This window comes from Pelobates fuscus, chromosome 11 (assembly GCF_036172605.1).
Source record: "Pelobates fuscus isolate aPelFus1 chromosome 11, aPelFus1.pri, whole genome shotgun sequence".
NCBI classification, from domain to species: Eukaryota; Metazoa; Chordata; class Amphibia; order Anura; family Pelobatidae; genus Pelobates; species Pelobates fuscus.
In genome coordinates, this window is record NC_086327.1 from 10723954 (window position 1) to 10750368 (window position 26415).

Sequence of the window (26415 nt, forward strand, 5' to 3'; positions counted from 1 at the left end):
CTCTATGCAACATGATGTTAATTCAATCAATTGGGAATTGTTTTAGAGTTTAGAATGGAGTTGGAAAAAGATAGAGAATGTTCCTAACTGGGATCCTCTTCCCCTGATGTAATAACCCCAATAGTAATTCCGGAGAAAGTATTACTGTGCAGCCTTCTGCAGACTGGTACATTGGCTGGATCCACTGTATTCCATTCTCATGGGTCTTAGTGTGTACCCATCTACAGGTGTTTAGTGCCATATTCCTGCAATACTGTTTTCTGCAAGGATCAGAGCCAACAAAAGCAATCATTTCATTAGAAAGGAATTAGCTGCTGGTTCGGTGCCGGAGGAGGCTTGTATCACGAGTCAGGAAGTAAATTCTAGCCTAGGTGATTCTGCCAGAGCTTGGGTGGTGGTGGCAGTGCACATTAATGGATACTCATTAGCAAGTATTCCATAAAATAAACATTGCAATAATAATAAAGGCCAACAATTCACATCTAAATATTTTCGTTCCAATAAGGGATCTAGGACATCAAAAAGTGGTTAGGGCGTCAGTAACGAAATGTGTCTTTCCTTTCTCTGGTACTGATTTGTACATTTCTCAGTACCAGCAGCAACCCAACGATTTCCAGGGATCGTATTCAATGTCTTTTAGGCCACAGAACGGTCAGCAGTGTCTTCTTAAACAGCAGATTAAAGTACACACAGGGCATTTGTGATTAACCTATGAATACTAAGCAAATAATAGCAACGGAGATTAAAATAAAATGTGTATAGCTAAAACAGATAGTGGCATAAATATGTTCTAGAAGAATCAAGAATTGGTCCTAGAATTAATTAACATTTGCAGACCAGACAAACACTGAAAACAAACAGGGTACGGATTTTTTTTATTAGCCTTTTTTTTCCATAGGAAACCAGGCTAAAATGAATAGAAATACAATATAAGAGATCTGACAAGCACACCTGCCATTGTTATGAAAAGCTACGCAGCTCCTACAAGTCCAAAGACACGAGCCCCTCCCACTGCGCAACATTCCATATATTTTTCTCTTGAGTGAATGAGGACTAAGCCATGAATCCCCCTCTCTATACCTGGTACTTACAAAATCCTCCACAGGTTCAGCAACATTGTGAGAGAAAGTCTAATATTTAGTGACCTCTGACAGCTAGAACTGTGAACAAAGGATTGAGTGTTATAACTAATTGTCTCTTTGCTGCCGCACAGAGCTTGCGTTATGATCCCCTTTCTGAGTCAATCAGGAATCGCTTAACTGATTTCTGTATTTCTTGCTGGGAGCTGTTAAAATACTGTATTGCAACAAATCTTTTTGCCATGCTCTCACTACACAGAGCCATCGGCTAGTGGGCCAAGACTTGGAACCACAAATGTCCTAACATTAACCCTGCATAAAAGGTAAGCAGATTCAGCTATCAGGACGGCTAAAGCTATCAGCCCGAAGCTTCCTTCTTGGCAGGATATTAAACTTCTGATGGTACCACTCCACAGACAATACATTTAGACCTATAACCGTTCGCTTCAGACATGTAGCATATTTCTGTGTCATAAGATGCTGGCACTGCCCACTTATACACAGCATTGCCCATATTTCCTGGGTGACAGCATATTGTACTGCCACCAATTATCTAACATTTTTTTTCATGATGCTGAACGGAACAAATGACTTACTGGTGACAGCAGGGTTAATTTGAAGAGCAAATGGTTATGATGCTCAAGCTCATTGAAGTGAGGGGCAGGCGGGAGTAAAAACAAATTTAAAAAAAAAGAAGAAAAAGAAATGGTACAATCTGAGCTCCATTTTAGAAACTATAAATTGACTGCTGCGGTAATTCTCAATGAGAGACTATCTCCTTCATCAAAAAGCGCTTTATCCTTTCCCATATAAAAGGCTACAATGCACGGGATGAAGAGATCCCCTTCCCCGACTTTACAGATACCACAAACTAAAGAGAAGGAAACACTGGCCTGTGCAGTTCATAAGGTAATAAATTATTTTCTCTTATCTTCTGAAATGATCTGTGTTTTTACGTAAGGGCACGTCTTTTTTTTTTTTTTCCTTTGAGGTTTTGTTTTAAAAAAAAAAAAAAAAAAAATGGGAGTAGGGGTGGGCAGGGATTTAAAACAGAAAATATTTACTTCTATAAATAGTTTAGGGGGCAAATGAGTGCCTTTCCACATTTTCCCCCTATTTTTCTCCGCCTCTTCTTCATTATTATTATTATTATGTCAAACAATGCATTATAACTACCAGTTTGGGAGCCCTTTTCCACCCCTCCCTTTTGTTGACTTGTTTTATTTCCGCTGTCAGCTATCCCATGTATGTACCAACTCTGATGTACCCTGATTGGCGAAGATGGGAACGGAAGAAAATCAAAAACCAAATAAAATAAAAAGTATATAAAGATGTTGAAAGTATCCCTTTGCATAGTCTCTTCCCTCATGTGAGAGAGGCTGCATGGGGTCTATAGAATGTCATTTAATTAAAGTTTCTAATTGTCCTCTGACTCCTCCTCAGCTTCTCGTAACCACGTGAAGAAGGCAGTCACAGACTTTAGCGCTACTCCCTTTCCGTTCTGCTCCGCTGGATCCTTGCTGCTCTCCCACTTGTAAAAGGCATCCTCTGAGATGACTTCCTCATCATAAAGGCAATCAAAAAACATGCGTAACAAGTCTGCAAAAGGAAATAACTTTAACTCAGAATACAGCCTGTTATTCAATATTCAAATTACAGAATGATATGGAGATCGGTATTAAAAGGGACAAGTCAGGCTAGGGAAAACCCCCAATGCATTTTCATGTTAAGACGCACCATCACGCAGTGTTGTCATGCTGCTTTGAAAAGCCAATACAGTGGGCGATGGCATGCTGGGAAACCCTATCAAACGCAGTGGGTGTTTAAGGTAATCAGCACCCCCTACATATCCTGCTGCTGTTTCTTTAGGTTTCCAGTAATTACTAAGAAGATACTCACTGGGAGGTTGATCCAGTATTACGATCAATGCTTGAAGTGCATAAAGTGCTTGTAGTTCCCTCTCTGTATCAGAGTCCAAGTATTTTAACAACACTGGGACCCTCTGCTTCAGAAAGGTAGTGTCCACGCGGCAGGAAGAACAGTCCCCTGTAAAATAGAGAAAACAGGAAAATGTATGCATGATCCACACTCACATCCACACTCTTAACATTGGAAAGAAAGTCACTCACCTAGAATTGCTGCTTTGCAGATTGCAGTCATTAAAGCTCTAAGGAATGTAGGTGAACTCATCTGGCATTCATCTAGATTAGCCTGGAAGAGGAGAAATGACTAGACGTGTGAAAATCATACATTGTGAAGTGACTAATAAAAAGGTTGAGAGAAAAGGAAAACTATTGAACAGAGAAAGGATAATGACACAGGGTCCTGGATCAGAGAAAGGATAATGACACAGGGTTCTGGATCAGAGAAAGGATAATGACACGGGGCCCTGGATCAGAGAAAGGATAATGACACGGGGCCCTGGATCAGAGAAAGGATAATGACACAGGGTCCTGGATCAGAGAAAGGATAATGACACGGGGCCCTGGATCAGAGAAAGGATAATGACACAGGGTTCTGGATCAGAGAAAGGATAATGACACAGGGTTCTGGATCAGAGAAAGGATAATGACACGGGGCCCTGGATCAGAGAAAGGATAATGACACGGGGCCCTGGATCAGAGAAAGGATAATGACACAGGGTTCTGGATCAGAGAAAGGATAATGACATGGGGAACTGGAAATAAGAAATTAATCAACAGTGAGGCAGATTTTTATATAGAATTGAGAAGAAAATCAACATGCAGATCCGATTAATTCCTCTTTACTTACCTCTACCCAATCAAAAATTTGTTCGTCATTTGCCTTTTCCTGTAGAATTAGCTGCTCCAGACGCTTGTTGAGTTCCTCTGCTGACATCTCTTTCTTGGAAAGATTCTCTGAGCTTGAGCTGTCACTTAACGTGAAATCTAAATTCTGCAAAATCAACAATGTCTCAAAGTGTCAGGATGTCAAACATGGATAGTGTTAACAGCATCTGACACTTCATAGATGTTAAGTAGTCATGTTGCAATGAAGGGGAGGCTTTTGCCAGCAGCCTCACAGCGCGGGGGAAGAGCTCGCCACCAACACCGCAGCGAGGGGGAAGAGCTCGCCACCAACACCGCAGCGAGGGGGAAGAGCTCGCCACAAATACCGCAGCGAGGGGGAAGAGCTCGCCACAAATACCGCAGCGAGGGGGAAGAGCTCGCCACAAACACCGCAGCGAGGGGGAAGAGCTCGCCACAAACACCGCAGCGAGGGGGAAGAGCTCGCCACAAACACCGCAGCGAGGGGGAAGAGCTCACCACCAACGAGTGCGGGGGCAGAGCTCTCCACCAACACTGAGTGCGGGGGCAGAGCTCTCCACCAACACCGAGTGCAGAGCTCTCCACCAACACCGAGTGCGGGGGCAGAGCTCTCCACCAACACCGAGTGCGGGGGCAGAGCTCTCCACCAACACCGAGTGCGGGGGCAGAGCTCTCCACCAACACCGAGTGCGGGGGCAGAGCTCTCCACCAACACCGAGTGCGGGGGCAGAGCTCTCCACCAACACCGAGTGCGGGGGCAGAGCTCACCACCAACACCGAGTGCGGGGGCAGAGCTCACCACCAACACCGAGTGCGGGGGTAGAGCTCACCACCAACACCGAGTGCGGGGGTAGAGCTCACCACCAACACCGAGTGCGGGGGTAGAGCTCACCACCAACACCGAGTGCGGGGGCAGAGCTCTCCACCAACACCGAGTGCGGGGGCAGAGCTCACCACCAACACCGAGTGCGGGGGCAGAGCTCACCACCAACACCGAGTGCGGGGGCAGAGCTCACCACCAACACCGAGTGCGGGGGCAGAGCTCACCACCAACACCGAGTGCGGGGGCAGAGCTCACCACCAACACCGAGTGCGGGGGCAGAGCTCACCACCAACACAGAGTGCGGGGGCAGAGCTCACCACCAACACCGAGTGCGGGGGCAGAGGTCTCCACCAACACCGAGTGCGGGGGCAGAGCTCACCACCAACACCGAGTGCGGGGGCAGAGCTCACCACCAACACCGAGTGCGGGGGCAGAGCTCACCACCAACACCGAGTGCGGGGGCAGAGCTCACCACCAACACCGAGTGCGGGGGCAGAGCTCACCACCAACACCGAGTGCGGGGGCAGAGCTCACCACCAACACAGAGTGCGGGGGCAGAGCTCACCACCAACACCGAGTGCGGGGGCAGAGCTCACCACCAACACCGAGTGCGGGGGCAGAGCTCACCACCAACACCGAGTGCGGGGGCAGAGCTCACCACCAACACCGAGTGCGGGGGCAGAGCTCTCCACCAACACCGAGTGCGGGGGCAGAGCTCTCCACCAACACAGAGTGCGGGGGCAGAGCTCTCCACCAACACCGAGTGCGGGGGCAGAGCTCTCCACCAACACCGAGTGCGGGGGCAGAGCTCTCCACCAACACCGAGTGCAGGGGCAGAGCTCACCAGCAGCCTTCCAGTAAAGGGCAGAGTATGCCACCAACCTCAAGAGCAGAGGCAGAGCTTGCCATTAGCCTCAAAGTATAGTGGAATCAGAGAAAGAACATTAGGTATCTACGGCTAAGTGCACTTAGTGTCACAGCACAGGGGAGAGTGTCTCTGCTCCGACCTAGCAGTACAACATAGAAAGTATCAGTAATTAGCACTGGATCACCTGCCATTCTCACCTTCTCACTGACAAAGCTCTGTACATCTTCCCCTTCTGGTAAGAAGTCTTTCCACTTTAAGCCAGTTTCTCTCCACAAAGCAGCCACTTTCTTATGGCTCTGAAAAGAACAAACATGATCAGAGCTGTGATGTATAGGGTTGGTTTTATGTGGTATGAGGGTAGGCTGAGGTTCTGGTTGCTTCATTTACACTCGCCATTAACAATGCTAAACATGCAATTGTTCATCTAATTTGAGCAATTTAAGATAAATTAACACCCCTAGATTATAATTCAGCTCCCTCAATCACATCTGTAACATACCATTTGTTTGCATAGAAGGTGCAAAATTTCAGACAATAAGACGCCTCCACGTCCTACAGGCTGCAGAGCTTTGCCAAACTCTCTGAAGAAAAAACAAAGCAAAAACAGTCAAAACAGAATTACATTTTATAAACAAAGACACACTAAACACTTTTTCCATTAAGTGCCTACCAACACAGCACACTTGAAAGATCTCTCATTCCCTTTCTCAGGGCAGGAGTTTGACTACACAGACCAAAGTTTCCATCCCAATTGAGCATTGATCTCAAGCTGTCCCTAAACAGAGACATGGAGTAAAAGCATGTTCAAGGCTCGACAGAATACAAGTTACTGTACTCCACTGTTTTTCTGGCGAGGCCTACATGAGACGCCATGGAATTCATGGCTCCGTTTGAATGTTATTCAATGCTCGTTGATGATGGAATGAGCCCACAGAAGTGTACACATCACAAATGACCCGTGTCATCTGGCAATAACAAAAATGGAAGAAAGGTCCAGGCACTCCAAGGTACAAACCAGGCAATTTTATTGAACCCACTCCATCACAACGTTTCGACCTACATGATCTTTGTCAAGAGAAAGCTTGACAAAGACCGTGTAGGCCGAAACTTTGTGATGGAGTGGGTTCAATAAAATTGCCTAGTTTGTTCCTAGGAGTGCCTGGACCTTTCTTCTAATTTTGTTACTCAGCATTTGGTCTCTGGTACTGAGACTGTCCGAGTTGCACCCAGCTACATACTACTTAAAGGGACAGAGAGCTTTTAAAGTGTTTTAACAACTGTAAATTACTATTTGTAAAAAGTGAACACGTCACATACATTTACACACATGCTGCAGATCCTTGGTAAAGCAGATTAATATTTTTATTGATATTACCAGGCCATTCACTTCCTCCACAGGGAAGACATTTGAGACGTCTCAGGTGTCATCTTTTACTCAATCAGAATATCGTTATCATTCAGAGTGTTGATGTTTAGGTTACCTTTCTCTGCCCTTAACCCCGTAAGACGTTCTATGCCGTCCCCATTTAAATGGTCTTTAAAGCCGTTGCAGCGGCACAGAACGCCGTAACGGCATTCAGCCCCAGGAGCCAGGATTTACTCACCTCCGCCGCGATCCTCTTCTGGAGGGCTGCCTGACAGCAGAAGCAGCCCTCCCACGGCAAATGAGGCCCCTGGGGGCCATGTGATCGCTCTCAGAGAGCGATCACATGGCCCCCTATAGCTGGCTGTGGATCTGCCAGTAGTGGGACTGTCTGGAGTCAGACAGTCCCCCTGCTGGTGGGTAGTGTAAAAAAAATATTAAACAGGTTTAAAATTAAATGTATTTTTATATATAATATATACATCATATATATGCAACGTCATACAGTGTATTTTAATGTTATTATAAGTACATATTAGTATTAAAATACACTTAGAATGACATTACATATATAAGATATATATTATATATAATACATCTTTATTTTATATTTGTATATACACGTATAACTACAATAATAAATAAAATATAGAAAAAATTTAAATAAATTATATATACATATGTAATTTCATTCTAACTGTATTTTGTTATTAATATATGTATATATTGGTAACAAAATACACTTAGAATGACATTCTATATATATCTATATATAAAATACAAATAACCACAAATATATATATACACAATTAAATATATATAATTACATAAATAACTACATAAGTGTACACGTAGACTTTAAATACATGTATATGTACATATTAAAATTTTATGTGTATATTTAAGTAATATTGTAACATAATTATGTGATTTAATTAGTTAAAATTTGATTGACATGCCTGACAACCCAGACAAAAAGTGCAGAGAATTTGAATTGCAAGCACTATATTTAACCCTGTAACTTTCCAAGACACCATAAAACCTTTACATGGGGGGTACTGTTTTACTCGGAAAACGTCGCTGAACATAAATATTAGTGTTTCAAAATGGTAACTTGTATTACAACAATTATATTTTTAGTAAGAGTGACTTTTTTGCATTTTTCACACATGAATGACACTTTTACTGACGATATTATTGTTGTAATACAAGTTACCATTTTGAAACACTAATATTTGTGTTCAGCGAAGGCTCCTGCGTAAAATAGTACCCCCCTCCCCTCCCCCATGTACATGTTTTATGGTGTTTTAGAAAGTTAGAGAGTCAAATATAAGGCTTGATTTTCATTTTTTTCACATAAAAATTTGCCAGATTGGTTATGTTGCCTTTTGAGACCGTATGGTAGCCCAGGAATGAGGATTACCCCTATGATGGCATACCATTTGCAAAAGTAGACAACCCAAGGTATTGCAAACAGGGTATGTCCAGTCATTTTTAGTAGCCACTTAGTCACAAACACTGGCCAAATATTAGTTTTTTGTTACTACAAAAGACTGGCCATACCCCACTTGCAATACCTTGGGTAGTCCACTTTTGCAAATGGTATTCCATCCTGGGGGAAATTCTCATTCCTGGGCTACCAGACGGTCTCAAAGGTAACATTACTAATCTGGCAAATTTCAATGTGAAAAAACTGAAAAATTGAATGTGCTATATATGACCCTTAAACTTTCCAACACACCGTAAAAACTGTTAATGGGGGCTACTGCTGTACTCGTGAGACTTTGCTGAATCCAAATATGTGCTTTTTTTGCAACAGTATTATGACATTAACAGCTAAAATGTGAGGCGGAACTATTTCTCAGGGTTTTCTTGATTTTATTCTTAATAAATTATGTTTCATATATAAATATTTGATATGAAATGAAAGCCCTGTTTTTCCAGAACAAAATGATATATAATAAGTGTGCGTGCATATAATATGAAAGAGGTGAATTACGGTTGAACAGACATATAGTGCAAATTCCAGTTTTTGTTTACATTTTGTTTTGATCAGAACGTGTACTATTGACTCCGTCCTGAAGGGGTTAAAGAGTCTGCTGGTAAGTTTTCAGAGAACTCAGGCTGAATGAAGTCTTGGCCTAACATTTTATTGTATCACTCTTAGGAATTATATATCCCACCACAAGCAGAATGGTCCCACTGATTTCTGTCTGCACTTCTTTGACCATTCCTCTGATAAGTCAAATGCAGACAACAGAAAAACAGAAAATGTATCTAATAAAGAAATCCATCTATACTTAATCTATTTTCTCATGCAAAGACCTGCCAGTTTACCTGCCTGGACAGTTCCACTACCATAGAATGAGAGAAGGTTTAGAAATTGCTACCTCAATCCCTGGCATCTGACTTTACATCTGGTTGCTTTTGGAGGTCTGAGTGCCAATAATGGTGGCTTAGCAATTATATTGTAGGCTACGCCTCCACTGAAATCATGACATTCATGCTTTTGGAAGATTAATTTATCCTCCAAGGACCATTTCCTTTGGCACGCCGTGATATTATATATTCAGCTCGAACAAATTTATTGAAGCAGGAGTGAATGTTTTCTGGACAGGTTTAGCCTCCAAGTAAGAATGAGCAACTGCCCAAGGGTTTCACTTCTCCAGACAAGATAGTCCACCTCCAAGGTTAAACCACAACAATATGGAAAGAATTAATCTCCCCTATTTCATCATCTTTTTTTATGAATGCCCAGCCTAGATGTTAAAGGTGGCAACGTTTTTAGAGTTTCAGATGGTATGCCATCTAGGATGACCAATGGCGTATCATCTTCCTGGCTTAATTCACAGTGTCTGCAATCGGAACCTTGTGCCTAGTACTTGGACCTAGCCAACCACAGGAATAAATAGGAAGGTAGGTAGGAGAGTCCACTATTTAGCATGCTGTAGTCATGAGAAAGGGGGGAGAGTTATCCAGTGTGCTGCCTGAGAGACAAACAGAAAACACATTACATAAACACAACCTTCCAGATCTAATGAAAATATTTATATGCTGATTGCTCTCAGGATAAAAATATTGTAAATAAACAGCACAATGAAAAACATCTCCGTGACTCCCTTACATGGTATCAAATCCTCCCTCACAACGTTTTTTTATTTTTATCCCCTGTAAGATCCGCCCATACTTAATCCAGAACAAAAAACTCTTTGTTAACTTCACTTCGTTCACTATGGTGTTAAAATCTGAGAATTAAAAATTCAAGGCCTTATTTCAATATCAAAATGAAGCCCTAATGTCAGCTTAATCTAATCAGGTGGCCCCAATCCCCTTCTCACAATATCAGCTCTTTCAAAGAGATCCCGCCTTCTTTCAGCATGGGGGTCACCAGCTCAGCCAGGTACAACCAGATATGTGGTATATCAATTGCCATATCATCTGCTAGCTCCAGAGTATCTGAAAACCTGGAGAAATAAATAAATAGGATTCTTGTAAATCAGATCCCATGGCAAAGCATACAGCAGTTAGTCATCGAAAAGTAACTTAATTTCTAAAAAACAAACAAAAAAAGCCTAATTAAAAGAAACCTGTAGTCATGAAAATAATCATTATTTCGGGACAATAAAATCCCTTTTCAGTAACAAAACAAAGTTTACTAAAGACTACTCACCTAGATTCCAGCGGCGGGACTCCTCTACTGCAGCTTCCCGCACAGCCTCCGGTGATGTCAGCATCCAACCAAGCTGACATTAACCACAATCTGCTCTAATTCATTGCTTCTCAAAGAGATGGGGGTCACATGCTGAACTCCAATCAAATGAGATTTTTACTGTCTGGAGCAGCAAGCACCTCTAGTGGTTGTCAGGAAGACAGACACTAGAGGTGGATTTAACCCTCCAATGTAACCTGCATTGCAGTTTCTATAAAATAAAAAAAATAGTTTACACTGCACGGTTAAGAGGAGAGGGTCACTGTACCCAGACCACTTCAATGAGATGAAGTGATCTGGGTGATTAGAGTGTCCCTTTAACAGTATCATTTTGTGTTTTGGATTATTCTGACTGACAGCCAAACAGCAGAAAGTATACTCACCCTGTGAAGAAGTCTTGCTTGCTGAGTTTGCCAGACTGCACTAGCTGGTACAGGAGCTGTCCCATGTGATCACGGGTGATCTGACTCCTCTCTAGTGTGGACTCCACTCCCACTCTGACAAACACTGGAAGTGCACCAAGAGTTCGGAGCTCCTCCACACACTGCATGGCCTCCTGGGGTAATAGGAAAGACAAAGGATATATTGCATCAGCTAGGGGAAAATAATGTCACCTCCTCACAGCACTGAGTGAGCAGGAGACCATGCCAGCATGTGCTGTGAACCCAGGAAAGGAATTCAGCACAAGATATAAAGTGATCTTCACATGCTAACCATAACATCAATAGCCATTATTCCAAAACCGAAATCTAGACCCAAGTAGTTGTACAAAAACAACTCCCATTATGCAATGCCAACATTAAGGTCTCTCCCTTTTGGCCAAAGCATGATTAAGATAGCGCCATCTATGACATAACAAGTAGCCCAATTTATTAAACTGGGAGCTTATTCACACCTGATACTAAACTGAGGGATTGGTAAATGAGAACAGGCTGTTATCTGCATGTTGCTTATGTGCCTTATGATTCAAGACCATAACAGTGGAGCAGGGGTGTGGAAATTTAAAAAAAACAGGACTAAAATAAAAACCGATCCACTTGTTCCTCATAACAAGCTACTTGGCATGACCCACAAAATAATTTTAACTAGCAATACTGGGGCCCCAACCTAGAGCGTGTCTCCCTCTGTCGTTATTCATAGTGTGCTTGCCTTGTGTAGTATGTCTGTGTGCACATGCTGGCTGTTCTTAGTATGCATGTGCTTGCAGTGTGTAGTATGTCTGTGTGCACAGGCTGGCTGTGCTTAGTATGTGCGTGCTGGCAGTGTGTAGTATGTCTGTGTGCACGCGCTGGCTGTGCTTAGTATGTGCGTGCTGGCAGTGTTTAATGTGTAGGGTGTTTGTTGGCTTTGTGTAATGTCTGTGTGGTGTACGCTGGCTGTGTTTAGTATGTGTGTCCTTGTAGTGTGTAGTATGTGCTGGCAGTGTTTAGTACATATGTGCTGGCAGTGTTTAATGTGTAGGGGGTTTGTTGGTTTTGTGTAATGTTTGTGTTCGGTTTGCACTGGCATAGTTACATTTTTTTGTGTGTAATGTGCGCTGGTCGTCTTTAATGTGTGTGGGGGGGGGGGGGGGTTGTTGGCTTTGTGTAATGTGGGGAATATAGATTGTGTTTAGTGTTTGTAAGGGTGCTCTGTGATTTGCTCCCTTCACTCTTCCTGCTTACCTGTATGGGGGGGAGAATAAATGTTTTTCTTTTTTAAAATCATAGCGCACTTTGTATTTATTAAAAAGAGTGTTTGAATATTTATACTTTAGAAGGTTGCGGCGAATATGATATATATATTTACATATACCGTATATACGCGAGTATAAGCCGAGGCCCCTAATTTTACCCCAAAAAACTGGGAAAACTTATTGACTCGAGTATAAGACTAGGGTGGGAAATGCAGCAGCTACTGGTAAATTTCTAAATAAAATTAGATCCTAAAAAAAATATATTAATTGAATATTTATTTACAGTGTGTGTATATAATGAATGCAGTGTGTGTGTATATAATGAATGCAGTGTGTGTGTATATAATGAATGCAGTGTGTGTATATAATGAGTGCAGTGTGTGTATATATGAGTGCAGTGTGTGTGTGTGTGTGTGTGTGTGCAGTGTGTGTGTGTGTGTGCAGTGTGAGTGTGTGTGTGTGTGTGTGTGCAGTGTGAGTGATGCAGTGTGAGTGATGCAGTGTGAGTGTGTGAGATACAGTGTGTGTTTGTGTATGTGTTGCAGAGCCTTGGTGGGGGGTGGGCATTTTTATTATTATTATTTTTTTAATTATCATTTTATTTTATTTTTTTGTTATATTATTTTATTATTTATATTTTTTTTCGTACCCCCTCTGTGTTTGATACATGGCAGGGAGGGGGGCTCTCACTCCCTGGTGGTCCAGTGGTGTGCACTGTGTAGGAGGGGGGCTGTCAGAGAGCGTTTACTTACCTCTCCTGCAGCTCCTGTCAGCTCCCTTCTCCTCCGCGCCGGTCCGGTCAGCTCCCTCTGCAAGTCCCAGTGTATGTCTCGCGGCCGCGCTATGACCCCACGGCTCTCGCGAGACTTACACTGGGAGCTGACCGGACCGGCGTGGAGGAGAAGGGAGGAGAAGGGAGCAGACAGGAGCTGCAGGAGAGGTAAGTAAGAGCTCTCTGCCAGCCCACCTCCTACACAGCCCCTTGTCTGTATTATGGCAATGTAAATTGCCATAATACAGACATTGACTCGAGAAGTCGAGTTAGGGTTTTTCAGCAGAAAAAATGTGCTGAAAAACTCGACTTATACTCGAGTATATACAGTAATTTAAGCACCATTAATTAACTTTGCATTTTATCAGTGATTACAGCCACTTGACCCACTAGAGGGGATACAGTGGGTTAATCACAAGTTCAACAAATCGAAAAAACTTAATTGTTATTATATTAAATATATATTTTGTTTTTCTTTCCAGACATTAAAGAAACACTCAATTGACACAAATAAATCACTATTTAGTAGATATACTCCAAATTAAAGCATGCCGCATTTATTGATGCATTTTTCTTTGGAAGTATGTCTAAAAGCAGCTTGCAAATGCTGCAGTTTCCCCTTTTACCCAGACACAGGCGTTCGGTTTGTTCCAGGGAATACACAAACCTCCCAGGTTTCTGCCCCGATTAATAAAAGTGCTGATTTCTATTGAAATCGGAACTTTTATAAACGGTCACAAATGTGACAGTCTGCAGACACGAAGCACTTTAGCAAGCTACGAGTGTAGAGTGTTCCTTTAATTGCTAGCATTAAAACAGATGAGAAAGTACTGAGTTTGGACCTAATTATCTACACCAGCATCTGGATGTTGGACAGCTTTGTTTCGCAATGTAAGTGATGGTTTAGACGAGCTAATCTTCTACTCATCACCAAATTTACAAATCTGAGGCAAGACCATTATAGAGATTAATACATTTTGCAAAAGCATCTGGCTCACCTTATAGTCATTTATATGAAGAAACTCATCAATAATGGCTTTAGATTTTCTTTCCATCTCCTCCTCAGACAAAGATAACTTGTCGGGGTCCCGAGTCTCTGACTTCTCTGCTTCTGGAGATTCAGCCTTTCCTGCCAGGGTCAGATAGAGTCCAAGAGTAAGAAACCAAAGATTTACCTACATTCAGGAGAATTCTGCAATACTATCTAGCACCTAATAAAAAGCCAGCAGCTGATGGAGTAACCAGGAGAAAAAGTATGGATTTGCTTCCAATAACATAGTTCTTTATTAAAAAAAAATAATTGGAGAGAATGGTTAACAGAATTGCCATTTCTAAATAAAAAAAATCCAAAGCTGGAAACATTGATATTTATTACAAAAACGAACAAGTCCACTGTTAAACGGTTTTATACTTAAAGGATCACTATAGTGTCCGGAAAAAAAGTGGTTTGCATCTGAAGGGTTAAAACCTGAGGGACCTGGCACCCAGACCACTTTATTGAGCTGAAGTGGTCTGGGTGACTATAGTGTCCCTTTAAATCCCATATGGTGATTAGCTTCCCCCATTTAAAAAGCCAAAAATGATCTCACAGAGACCTTTGAGTTTGCGTTCCAGCCCTGTGGTTTTCTCCACCTCTGTGCTGCTCATCAACTGCTTCACCGTCTGCAGTGTCTCCCTGCGCAGCTCTTCCTGATTGTTTATCAGCTCTTTGCTACCACTGCCTCGGATAAAGCTGCTTGGTCGTGCAGCTGAAGAGACCGCAGTGGGGCCGGTAGGTTTATCATTCTTCTCACGGCTGGGGAAAAAAAGATGACAAACAGCAATTTCCTAACTGATCCTAGTAGACACTATAAAAATTACTACCAGACACCATGTTCACCACAGTATCTTAATGGACTCTACTAGGCTTGCCAAAAACATTATGAATATCATAACAGACTGTACTAGACATTACTAATACATTGAACTCTACACGGCGAGCCGAGAACAATACCAGTATTGTAACAGACTCTACGAAGATAAAAAAAAGAACACTACCTTAAGGGACATTACTAGGCAGTGCTGTGTTTCTCATTAGGCAGAGTAGGCAGCCCCTGTTTTAGCACTTATAAGACTTCTTGAAGCTTTAAATAGGTTAAGAAAAAGAGACCAGTGTCTGATGTAGTCCAGTCATTTAATAGAGCTGCAGAAACAGCTCTATAGGGTGTAAAAATCCGTCCTGTCCCAGCTCCTCTAGTGTCTGTGTGTGAGGCTGGTCTGAAAGCCAAAGAGATCATATCTTATCTGCCACAGGAAATGCCTTACAGGCGGAGCAGGGTCAGCACTGAGTGATGCACACTGTATAACCATTCATGCAGCTCTAAAAACAATCTTAGGAGACTGAATGGTCTACAAAAGACATAGAAGGGCGAGTACTTTATAAATAACCCTTCACATTCCACATGCCCTCCACATGCTCTAAACAACCCTTGCCCTAATCCTAAATGTAACCCCTCCCCAAACTTAAAGAAACTCATATTCGTCCCAAATTTAATTTCAACACTTAACAACCTATGTAAGCTAGTTCTGATGTTAACCCCTTAAAGTCCTCTTTACCATAACCACTTCTAACATTATCTTTAACCCTGTATGCATTTGCAAAGCTGCATATACGCACTATCGTCACAGATTTAAACACAATACATTACCAGTAGAAACATGCACAAACATTTATACACATGCAGTTGCCAAATTCTAATATAGGTTTTAAAAGATGTTTTTAGGCCTGTAATACCCAGTTAATAAATTCATTATTTTTGGGTTGGGGAGCAGGTGGTGCTTTAGAATTTTTTACCTACAGGCACCAGACTTAGGAATCCAGCTCTGCTACTGGGTTCACCAAGAACATTATCAGAACATTAAGGGACACTACTAAACACATCAAGAAAAATCATTACAAATTCTGCTAAGGGTCAAGGATATGGATAACCTCTCCTGTTTGAAATAATCACAGCTGTAAGATTTTGTATTGTGATCCAGTGTATTACCTTGCAAGATTCCTGCGCGGATCTTGTTCAGCACTTGTAGGAGAGGAGGTTGGAGATGGAGATTGCTGAAGGGCAGAGAATCTGTTTAGTCCTGGGGCACCCGGTCTCAATGATTCTACCAGAGACAAATAAAACAAACAGGTTCTTAACATTATGTCTATGATGCTTTAACCCCTTAAGGACCAAACTTCTGCAATAAAAGGGAATCATGACATGTCACGTGTCCTTAAGGGGTTAATTACAGAGGCAGAGTATTTAAATATAATGGCCAAAGTAAATAAAATGTTACAGTCTATCACCGTGCCAGCATGGGAAGACAGGTTAAAGTGTTACATAACCACTAATGTATATGGAATGACTATGGTGCAAGGGTCCTTGGTTCCCATCAGCCAATGTATGATAGATTAAGCAATTTGGCTACAGCTATCGCCCTCACTCTGATGTCAAAGAGGGAAGCTATATTCCTCAGTGACCGCACAAGGACTTGTATGGAATGTGCAAGACTTAAAAAACCCACCAAGGGACTCTGTTTTCTAGGAGAACACCTTTACACCAGCTATGCCTAACTGGCTAATGCTGAAATGATACATTTCTGGTTTTTCATGAATACAGCTACACAAACACCTGCATTTGTGTTATGTATGTTGTGCTGAGAAACGCTGTCTTACAGATCAAGGGGATTTGCGGCAAACTGTATCCATTCACAGGTGAGAATTCTTTATATGTATGTATATTTCAAATGCATAAAAATAAGCTGCGTAAACTGCAGCCCAAATTGTGCCTTTAGCAATCTTACACTGAGGACCTCTATAAACAGAGAAAGCATAGAGTCTGAAAGGTTAGTGGTTATAGTTCGCTGATGACATAGTAAACACTTATTTTCTTACCTGTGTCGCTGGCTTTTGCGCCTCCGCTGCTTCCCTTCCCCCAGCTACCAGGCTGAGCCTTTGGCACTAACTGAATCTTCTCGTCTATTGTGGGCTTGAAGGAGAGAGAAGACATGGTACCATTACATACAAGCACTAAGCCTGCTTGCCATATATCAACCTAAAAGGCGGACCCAGCATGCATTCTCACCCACAGCCAGGCACTTACAGTTAGTATGCTTCCTATTTCAGGAACAATTTACTGGCTAGCTGCAAAAATGTATATTTGTAGCGTTAGTGGCTACAAAGAACGCTCGTCGTAAATATCTATCCTGACCCTGAACTAGCAAGTTATGAAGCAATATAGATGGTATCTGCAAAGTATCTCACCCAAACACTGGCAGGACAAACTTTAGACTGTGGGGGTTATGGTGAGGCTGCCCCTTTTAAGCAGAAAGCGCTCCATGTTACACATTTTATTTAAAATTCTAAATTTCATTTGGTAACTGGAAAAACACAATATGGCAACAAATTTGCACATCATTTGTCCTGCAGCTCCCTGTTAAATATAACACAATCTGCTGCAAAAAGCAGCCAAAAACTCAGCGGGGGATGAGAGATCCCTACACATATTGTACACATTGAACTAAATTGCATTTCTTATTCCCTGTGGATACATTTCTCATGGAATGTGGGTACGCGACAATCAAGTACAGCCACAGAATACAAGATCTCTCTTTCTCAAATCATGGTGAGACCACCTTACCAGTAAGTGTCCCTGGGCAAAATACCTAACAATAAATATCTCCCAACCTCAAATCATCTCAGATTGCAAGCTCATTTGAGCAAGGCCTTCTTTATTTTTAAACTTCCCATTTCTATAACAGTAAATCACTGTGGAATATGTAGGTGCTATATAAATGCTAATGATGATGATAATGTCGCTTCTGTTGTGGTGTGAGAACTCCATACTTGGCTTTAGTATTTGACAGGTTTCTGCAGCCTTACACAGGCACCTTGGGTCAGACAGTGTTTGACATGATCTTCTCTGCTTTACTCACTGCACAAAAGCACGGACCATAGACACTGCTGTCCGATCCATGTTTATGGCTGAAGGATCCGCTCGTATACTAAACGGTCTCTTTGTTTCATATACTTCTATATATTTTTTAACACTGTCTATAAGATTATATTTAAAAATTGTGTTGAGGAGAGTTGTCCTTTAACACAGTCTCCTTTGTTACTTTTTGCTTGCTGGCTATTGTGCAGTTCCCGTGCCTCCCTTCTGCCTGATCTGCAATGCCCAATAAAACAGAGGCACATATCATTGCAAGCCGAACAAAGCATTCAAGGAAGCTGGAGTCCAAACAGCCCCTTTTGTAACAAAATATAAGAAGCTGATAAGTGAACTACAACTTCCAGAAACACCTGCAATTCCAAAAGAGCCCTGCTGTGAAGGAATTTGCGGGATACATTTGGCACTTTGAAAAGTCTCACAAAAAACAAAAACATTTTCTGTCACAGTTTTTGCAGTGTATGTAAAGCTCGGGAAACCATGTGAGTAACTTTATAATACTGGATTGGTCTATACAACACATTACAAATAACGGGTCAGTTCCAGCCTTTAAACTTACCTTTGTGATTTTTAAGAACTTGGAAGGGTCTATGACACGATTATTCTTTGCTCCCTGAACTGTATTCCATCCTCCTTCGTCTACTCTTTGAACCCCTGCTGGGGACAAGCATAGCCTGTGAACACAGCAGCCTCCTTACTGGTTATGCCTAAGGCTGCAATTACGTGGGTAGGAGAGGGTAATTGGACAGGCGGTTCTCACCTGGTCTCCGTTTATCTTTGGTCATCAGCTGTTGGACTTTCCTCTGCTCCTCCTGTTCTTCGATCTTGGCCTCTTTGTGAATTTGCTCGATGGTTTTGGGCCCCTGGTCTGCTCTTCGTGACACCCAGTTGCACTATGAATCACATAGAATACACTGCAAATCACTTGTCAAAACAAAACACTACTTATCGAAATCACCATTCCCAAATGTCAGTTTCACAATTTTTGGTATAAATGAGGGATCATTCAGTTTATTAACTTGCAGTACTCCCCCCTGGATTGATGCCCTAATCAGCACCCTTGTAAATATTTACCCATGTCTATTCTCAATGCACTTTACTATAGCCAGCATTAGCGTCTGGATTTTATTTTATTTCCACCTATAACCATCTTTGCCTTCATTTCCAATTTGGATGATATATTTCTCCTCTCTGCAGTTGTAAAGCCGGGGTGTTATCAGGTATTTGTCCAGTACAGTTTAAACTCTGTATTTGTATCGGTTATGCATGCATTACATTACTGATATCTCTAATCATCTCACCATCAAGTAGATGATTTGTGACTTTAATCCCTATTATGATGTCCCAGGTCATTATTTTCCATTTTGTTCGATGGTGGGTAATCCACCTATACAGTGTCATTTTCATGATACTGCTTTATATTTCTGAAATTATTTTGCATTACTTAGTTCACCTTTAACTTTTACATAAGTGTTCCAAACCCAATTTATAGAGGATTTGATGTGGTATATGTCCTTCATAATCTGACCATTCTATTGACTCACTTTTAAAACTATCACACTGGGGAGCACCATTGAATGGGTTCCGGCTCCCATTCCCCTTGAAGATCGACATACTGGTAAAATGATCACTGGGCCTCTATTTGCAGTCAGTTCTGTTACTCTGCCCACGTGGCTTCTCTCATAGTACATTGATTGATTGTAGTACTGTGGAACTTGGCTAAAAATGTTTTTCTGTAACTACACCTGTAATTTCTCTCTTTTTTTTTTTTTTTTTAACTAGAGCAGGGAATTTGTAGCCAGCATATTATAGCAGGATTGGGATTTCTAGTCCTGTATATGAACCCTTAAAGGAATGCTCAGGGAGGGACAGATTCTTAGGGGCTCTCTCCTCTTTATTGTCTCGCCCTGTTGCTGTTATATGTCACTATCATTCCTGCTACATCTATGTCAGGGATTAACACAAATTGATACAAATTTTATTCTGTGTCCTTAATTGGATACAAATGATTAATTCAGTGTAGCAAAAGTCTTAATTACACCGCTAGTTAAATGAGTAGGACACTAAAAGGACAGGATAAGTTAACATCCATTAGAATAGGGTGTTATTGACCACATTGTTATCTTATTATTCCCTTATTTTAAAACTAAACATGATAAAATAAATGTTAATTTAAAATATTTTGTGTTTTATTCTGCCTTTCATTTCCTTTTGTCTGTGTTTCTACATTCATCACAGGGATTACACCCCTGCTGTTTTTGGCAACCTATATAATTCTTGTTATCGAGCTTTTTGTTTATTATTAGTATCGGGAACATACCATTCGAACGTCTATTACATCCTGCAGCATAAAACGGATTCTGGAAGAAGTCTTTCTTTCTTTCACAATCTTCTCCATCTGGTGAAAGTACTGATCCATGCGTGGCTGTAAAACACACCGTCTTATGAAGCTCTCCATCAATACTGACATGCATTCTATAAATACATAACATGCTGTTTTTAAACACTCACCTTGGCCTTTTCAAAATCCAGATCCTTGCCAATGGTGGTGAGCAGCCGGCACAGGCACTCCAGAGATTCTTCATCATGATTTTTGAGTAATTTCACAACACAATCGTGCATGATGGCTTCTGTCAACATCTTCAGCTTGAAGAGTTCCCCAATGAACTTTATGTTCCCGATCGATCTTCGGCGAGCTTTGTCCTTGGCTTCCTCTAACTCATCCTGAAGCTTAGTCTTCTCCTCTGGCTGTGGACAAGACAGAAATGTTAGAAAGCTGAAGTACTACTAGAGAAGGCATCCCAAATTATATGCTTGCTCAATAAGATCATGACATCAATAGCAACATTGAGTTTGTATTACTGGATAGTGACAACTAATAGGCATGTATTCCCTCCAAAAGTAGGAAAACAAAAATAAAATATATAGATATTAGCTTTATTTATAATGAAGTAGACAGGTGACAGTTCCTCATGCATTGCCACTCTTTACCGTTTTAGCCAATTCAAGCTCTTTTTGCTTTTTCTCAAAAACATCGTCGTCTGCTTTATCCTTCTCAAATTCTTTCTGACAACGGTTCAGCAGAATCTTTCGGAAATTCACCCAGCTTCCAGGCTTGTCTGCCATCGGCACTTTAAGCTGTGAACAGAGTAGTAATAATCAGGTAAAATCACTGTAAGTTGCCAAAAAAAAAAAAAAACAAACAAACCTGCTGCTACAAACATCCTCTGCAAGACCAAGTAGGAAGCAATTCTACCATACAACAAATATTAAATGTTTTTTACATAAATGATTTTAAAGGCTAAATATATAAAAGATGTGCCCAAGAAACTGTAAATCCTGTTAATTCTGCATGCTTTGCTTTGACACAAGTATAAAATGTACTATGGTTTATTGAAAAGGGGAGAAGGAATCTATGTTGAGGATGGGGGGAATCTGCAAGAGGAAACGGTAACAGTGTAAACAGAATGCACATTACCCAACTATCCTTTCTAAATATTAGATAGTACTTGGAGCATTGGAATAAAATTCATCACCTTAAAACTCCATTGTTAACGAAACCCATTTAAACAGACATCCCCTTTCGTCCTTACTGTAGCAAGGCATCTGCACATGTTGGCATACGCCACGGAGAAGCTTGGTTCATCAATTGCTTTCTCGAAAACAAGATCAATGACACCCTTGAGCCGCTCCTCTGTGTCCACAGTCAGATCTGTCACTTGTTTCATTAACTGGTGGAACATTTGAGGCGTCAGCTTGTTGAGGATGCTTCGGACCTTACGGAAGAGAGCCTGGTGAAAGAAGGGGAGAGATCAATTGTGTCCAGTTCAAGAAGTATTAATCCAGAATCCATTAAGATGACAATGATTTCTATAACACATTCTGTGCACAGATTATGGATATTATTAATAGTCAAATAATTTGAAATTGAAATGCCCATAAAACACATGCCTGCGTCCTGATGTTTTCTGGGTCTTCAGCCATACTATCCCTCTTCACACTGGGTTTCCATGCATTTTCTGATTTCTTCAAGTGGACGTCATCTGTTACGGAAATGTTCATGATAATCTTCCTAGGTCCCCCCCTTTGGCCTGGCTGTGAACGTCTAGGACCCACATTCAGTAACTGCAGGGACAAGAAAGGGAGGGGTTCATAAATTAGATAAAGAGAACAGTCAGGTTGAGAAATCTCCTCCAGATGTGAGCACACAGATATTTGTTAATTACCAACCATTCCATACTTACAGGAACACCACCACGGCCTCCTGGAGCTGGCCTTCCAAAATCCGCATAGGCAGGGGTGAAGTCAGGGCCCCTCGGCAACATTCGTGTGTCCAAGGTCCGTAGGGGTATTTTTGGCTGATTGATCTGTATGTAAAATAATACTTTGTTTTAAGGTCTTGAAACGTTTACAATTTGATGGGAAAGTCTACCCTGATAAACATGCCTCAGGTAATATAGAATGGAGAATCAATAAACAAGCAGATCAAAATGTAAACACTGTAAAACAATGTAAAGTCAACAAAAAAGCTCATGTAAAAGCCAACCTCTCTAAACTGAACAAATTAACTCTACATTAATTGAAATTACATTAACTCTACCAATATTCTCTACACTTTTTATAGCATCCCTAGATGTTAATGAGAATGTTGCATTGCACCACACCCCCTTACACTGTAACTTAAAAGGTTACTGCAAGCTCCATGGTCACTTCAGTGTTTTGAAGGAGTCACTGTGTCTGGAGTTTCTATGTGCAGCATTTCAATACGAAACACTGCACATACAGAAATATTTAGAATACCAGCTGGAAGTATAAGGCCACTGGCAGCAGCGTCATTAGCCAGCCCGGAACAAGGGTTCTAGGTTGACTAATATCAATTCTGTGCATATTTCTCTGCAAAGTCACTCATTCATTAGATAAGTGCCCAACTGACACGTTCAGCCAATGAATGAGCAACTTCACACAGAGCACTTCAGCAAGGTCAATATTGCTAAAACTGGACAATTTTCTATTGGTAATTTTTCTAAGCAGCAATCAAAAATAAATTTGCAAAAGACGTCTTCATTTTTAAACTGTTCAGAAATGTGACATTAAAGGACCACTATAGGCACCCAGACCACTTCAGCCTATAGTGGTGTTCTGGGTGACAGGTTCATCTAGGGTTAACCCTGCAGCTGTAAACATAGCAGTTTCAGCAAAACTGCTATGTTTACATTAGAGTTAATCCAGCCTCTAGCGGCTGTCTCATTGACAGCCGCTAGAGGTACTTCCGCGCTTCTCACTGATTTTCACAGTTAGAAGATGCCAATGTCCATAGAAAAGCATTGAGAAATGCTTTCCTATGGACCGACTGAATGTACGCGCTGCTCTTACCACGCATGCGGCGGATGACGCCGGAAGAGGGAGGAGAGTCCCCAGTGCCAAGGGAGCCAGGTGCTGAAGAAAGGCAAGAATTTAACCCCTTCTTTTGCTCTTTAGCCCAACGGGAGTGAGACACTGAGGGTGGGGGACCCAAAGACCCTATAGTGCCAGGAAAACTAGTTTGTTTTCCTGGTACTATAGTGGTCCTTTAAACAACATCCTGATTTCTGACTCATCCCACACAAGATCACACCAAGACACCTCCCTCTCTTCTCACTTTGTCCAGGACCACGTCGCTGATGGGTGGCAAGCCTTCTGGTTTCAAGATGCAGGCTGGCATGTACTGGAACCCCAGCAGGAAGTCTCGGTCATACTGTCTCTTCCCCTCGGGCTGCTCGCTGGGAGCTGGCAACGGGGAAGGATCCATGACACTTTCTGCAGGCTTTTCCGTTGGCCCTCCTCCTACACAAAGGAAAGTTAGGACCAATAAGTACACAGAAGGGCAGTAATGAAATTCACAGATTTCAAATTCGTCTGACATTTTCTTAACCCCTTCAATACCAATCAGCTATTATGATGACAAGGGATTTAATTGGCTTGAAGGTGGACTTCTCATGGGGCGAGTCTGTTGCAACACTATTGGGCCAAACTTCAACTAGCAAGACATCAGTGCCAGCCATGACTTCATCAACCTGAATAAGCTTCGAGGAGTTTTACATTTTCACTCTATTCTTGAGCCCCCTCTATGACATTCCAAGTTCCACCCCCTTTATTCCTTGAACCCTCCCTCTTATTCCTTACACTCATAATACAACGTATGAGATATCCATATTACTAACAGACATATTACAATGAATCCTAGAACACTCCTACATACTCATGTTACTACTTTCTACATCTAATAAAACAGCTTTATATAGGGGAAGGGGAGTAATGCTAGCAACAATGTAAATGGCAGATTAAGAACAAATGCTTTATTTTTTCAGTAAGTAAAAAGGTGGACTTGGATATAAATGTTGAAACAGGCCGTAATAAAAGTTTTTATAAAAAAAAAGAAACCAAACTGAATAAACTGGTGTTGAGTGAGAGCCACTAAGAACAGGCAAAATAACTGACAATTAGGAAACTATTCTACGTGATCTAGTCCTACCGTGTGTTTTCACCATACCAGGCTGTTAGCCTGACTGGCTGCAACACCTCAAATGTCCCTAAACGCAGTATACCAAGTGAAACACTACCTGATTTATATGGGAATACCACACCGTCCTCTGCAACTGGTGGAACATCTACATCTTCGCACTCCAAACCGCCATCGGTTCCATTTCGCACAGGCTCTGCCTCTCCATTTTCCTCTAGTGGTTTGGTACTGGCAATAAAGGGGCATTCTGTGGCTGCACCGTTACCCGTGATCTGGTCCTGCTCCACTTCCAAAGGTTTCTCTTCCTCAGTGTCCTCGTCTTGAGGCTGCAGCACAAATCACAGAGCTGGCAATAAGTATTGATCTGTTAAACTAAAACGCTATGCTAACAGAAGACATGTGTAACTAGCAATCCTCCTATCGCTCGGAGCCTGCTCTGATAGCTCACATAATAACAGAGCATACAATATGATCATACTGTAATTTAACTAACGTAGAAGTTACAGGGAAGCTCTGTCAAAAACATGACCATGATATGACTGTAGAAGAGGGGGTATGCCTCACAGCTCGTACTTGCCTCTTCCTCTGGCTGCGACATTGCCTCGATGTCTGGGCTGCCATCTTTTGGTTTCTGCCACATCTTTGGTGCAGTTGCCACTGTGTGGACTACAAAAATGCAATGTGTTACTCACAAGGCAGTCATACCTTGCTCTGACTAGCAAGAAGCCAGCTCTCTAAAGCTATAAATCTATTTTGGCCTCACATTAGCAATTCTCAGATTAGTGAATAAATCTAAATCTGTATGTACACATCTAAAACTCCTGAATAGCAGCTATCAGTGGGACGCATTACCTACTAATCTGGCTGCAAAATGGAAGTGCTGAACTATGATTGGACAACTGAAATTAGGAGGAGGACACGGATTGAGGCTGTCCCCAAGGATATGCAATACAACCATGTCAATTTAGGAAGAAATTACATTTTCAGGTACACAGAATACTGGAACTAAAAAATATTTTATATGTCCATCTTTTACTAAAATAGTAGGTACATGGTTTTAGACTACACAGCATCACTCATGTAGCAGTCTTCAATATTCCCACAGAAGCAGAAATACCACATTACATACAGTAGGTGTGACAAAAAAAATTATAAAATTAAACCGCCAAATAGCCACCTTATGGGTAATTGTCAGGAACAAGGGCTTTCAGTGAATCCAACTAGATGCAATGTAAGCAGAACGTAGAAATAAATACTGTGTGTGGAGTAGTTACCTGGCTATCACCAAGCACCTATATTATACAAGACATTGCAGGCTCACATTGTAGCCATCACATAGGGCCTTTAGGGGGCGCACCCCAACTCAGACTTCTAGAATACGGTGACCAAAGGTGTCTGTGAGGTATTAGATTTGCTTTGCGTTGCTGTACAATAAAAACCAAAACAAAATGACCTCCTGCTTACACAGGGTTGAAAGAGAAGGGTTTAAATTAGTATTCAAGTGTTGGGCCTCAAAAAAATAAAATAAAAAATAAAAAGCAGCACATTATTGTCACCCTTCATTCAACACACAATTATGGAGAGTTACACGGTAATTTCATGGAGTGAGTCAACCTCACTGATGGGACTAATCTGTGATCAGAAGATGGGACATGCACACGGTGCTCCCTATTTAAACTGTACTCTGCCAGGTGTACTCCAGAGGCAGCCCCCAATTTGGAAGGACATAATTAAAAATGAGTGATCACATGCAGCACAATAGCATATTTGCCTGTACAAATTTATTAAATACACAAATGTACATGAAATACGACAGAGCCATTGGAAGCATAATTTGGACAGGTGAACAGGACAGGTGTACAGGTGGGTGT

At 41.7% G+C, this 26415-nt stretch overlaps 1 protein-coding gene across 21 annotated transcripts in view; it reads right to left on the reverse strand.

The window, feature by feature from the left end:
- Positions 1 to 858: 858 nt before the first annotated feature.
- The window catches only part of EIF4G3 (eukaryotic translation initiation factor 4 gamma 3), a 74492-nt gene continuing 48935 nt past the window's right edge, over positions 859 to 26415 (reverse strand). For 15 of the 21 annotated variants that reach the window (XM_063435926.1, XM_063435919.1, XM_063435925.1 and 12 more), the window contains 23 exons: positions 25122 to 25210; positions 24645 to 24870; positions 23684 to 23868; positions 22290 to 22412; positions 21997 to 22170; positions 21639 to 21836; positions 21037 to 21183; positions 20557 to 20793; positions 20366 to 20470; positions 18806 to 18938; positions 18605 to 18702; positions 16992 to 17085; positions 16105 to 16219; positions 14674 to 14873; positions 14077 to 14207; positions 11015 to 11187; positions 10261 to 10386; positions 6059 to 6140; positions 5757 to 5855; positions 3852 to 3995; positions 3209 to 3290; positions 2979 to 3125; positions 859 to 2678 (listed from right to left, as the gene is read on the reverse strand). In XM_063435926.1, the coding sequence (XP_063291996.1) occupies positions 2497 to 2678; positions 2979 to 3125; positions 3209 to 3290; positions 3852 to 3995; positions 5757 to 5855; positions 6059 to 6140; positions 10261 to 10386; positions 11015 to 11187; positions 14077 to 14207; positions 14674 to 14873; positions 16105 to 16219; positions 16992 to 17085; positions 18605 to 18702; positions 18806 to 18938; positions 20366 to 20470; positions 20557 to 20793; positions 21037 to 21183; positions 21639 to 21836; positions 21997 to 22170; positions 22290 to 22412; positions 23684 to 23868; positions 24645 to 24870; positions 25122 to 25210 (3290 nt within the window). In that variant the 3' untranslated portion in view covers positions 859 to 2496. The remainder of the gene's footprint in view (positions 2679 to 2978; positions 3126 to 3208; positions 3291 to 3851; positions 3996 to 5756; positions 5856 to 6058; positions 6141 to 10260; positions 10387 to 11014; positions 11188 to 14076; positions 14208 to 14673; positions 14874 to 16104; positions 16220 to 16991; positions 17086 to 18604; positions 18703 to 18805; positions 18939 to 20365; positions 20471 to 20556; positions 20794 to 21036; positions 21184 to 21638; positions 21837 to 21996; positions 22171 to 22289; positions 22413 to 23683; positions 23869 to 24644; positions 24871 to 25121; positions 25211 to 26415) is intronic. The other 6 variants (XM_063435930.1, XM_063435932.1, XM_063435931.1 and 3 more) reach the window with 1 other exon arrangement.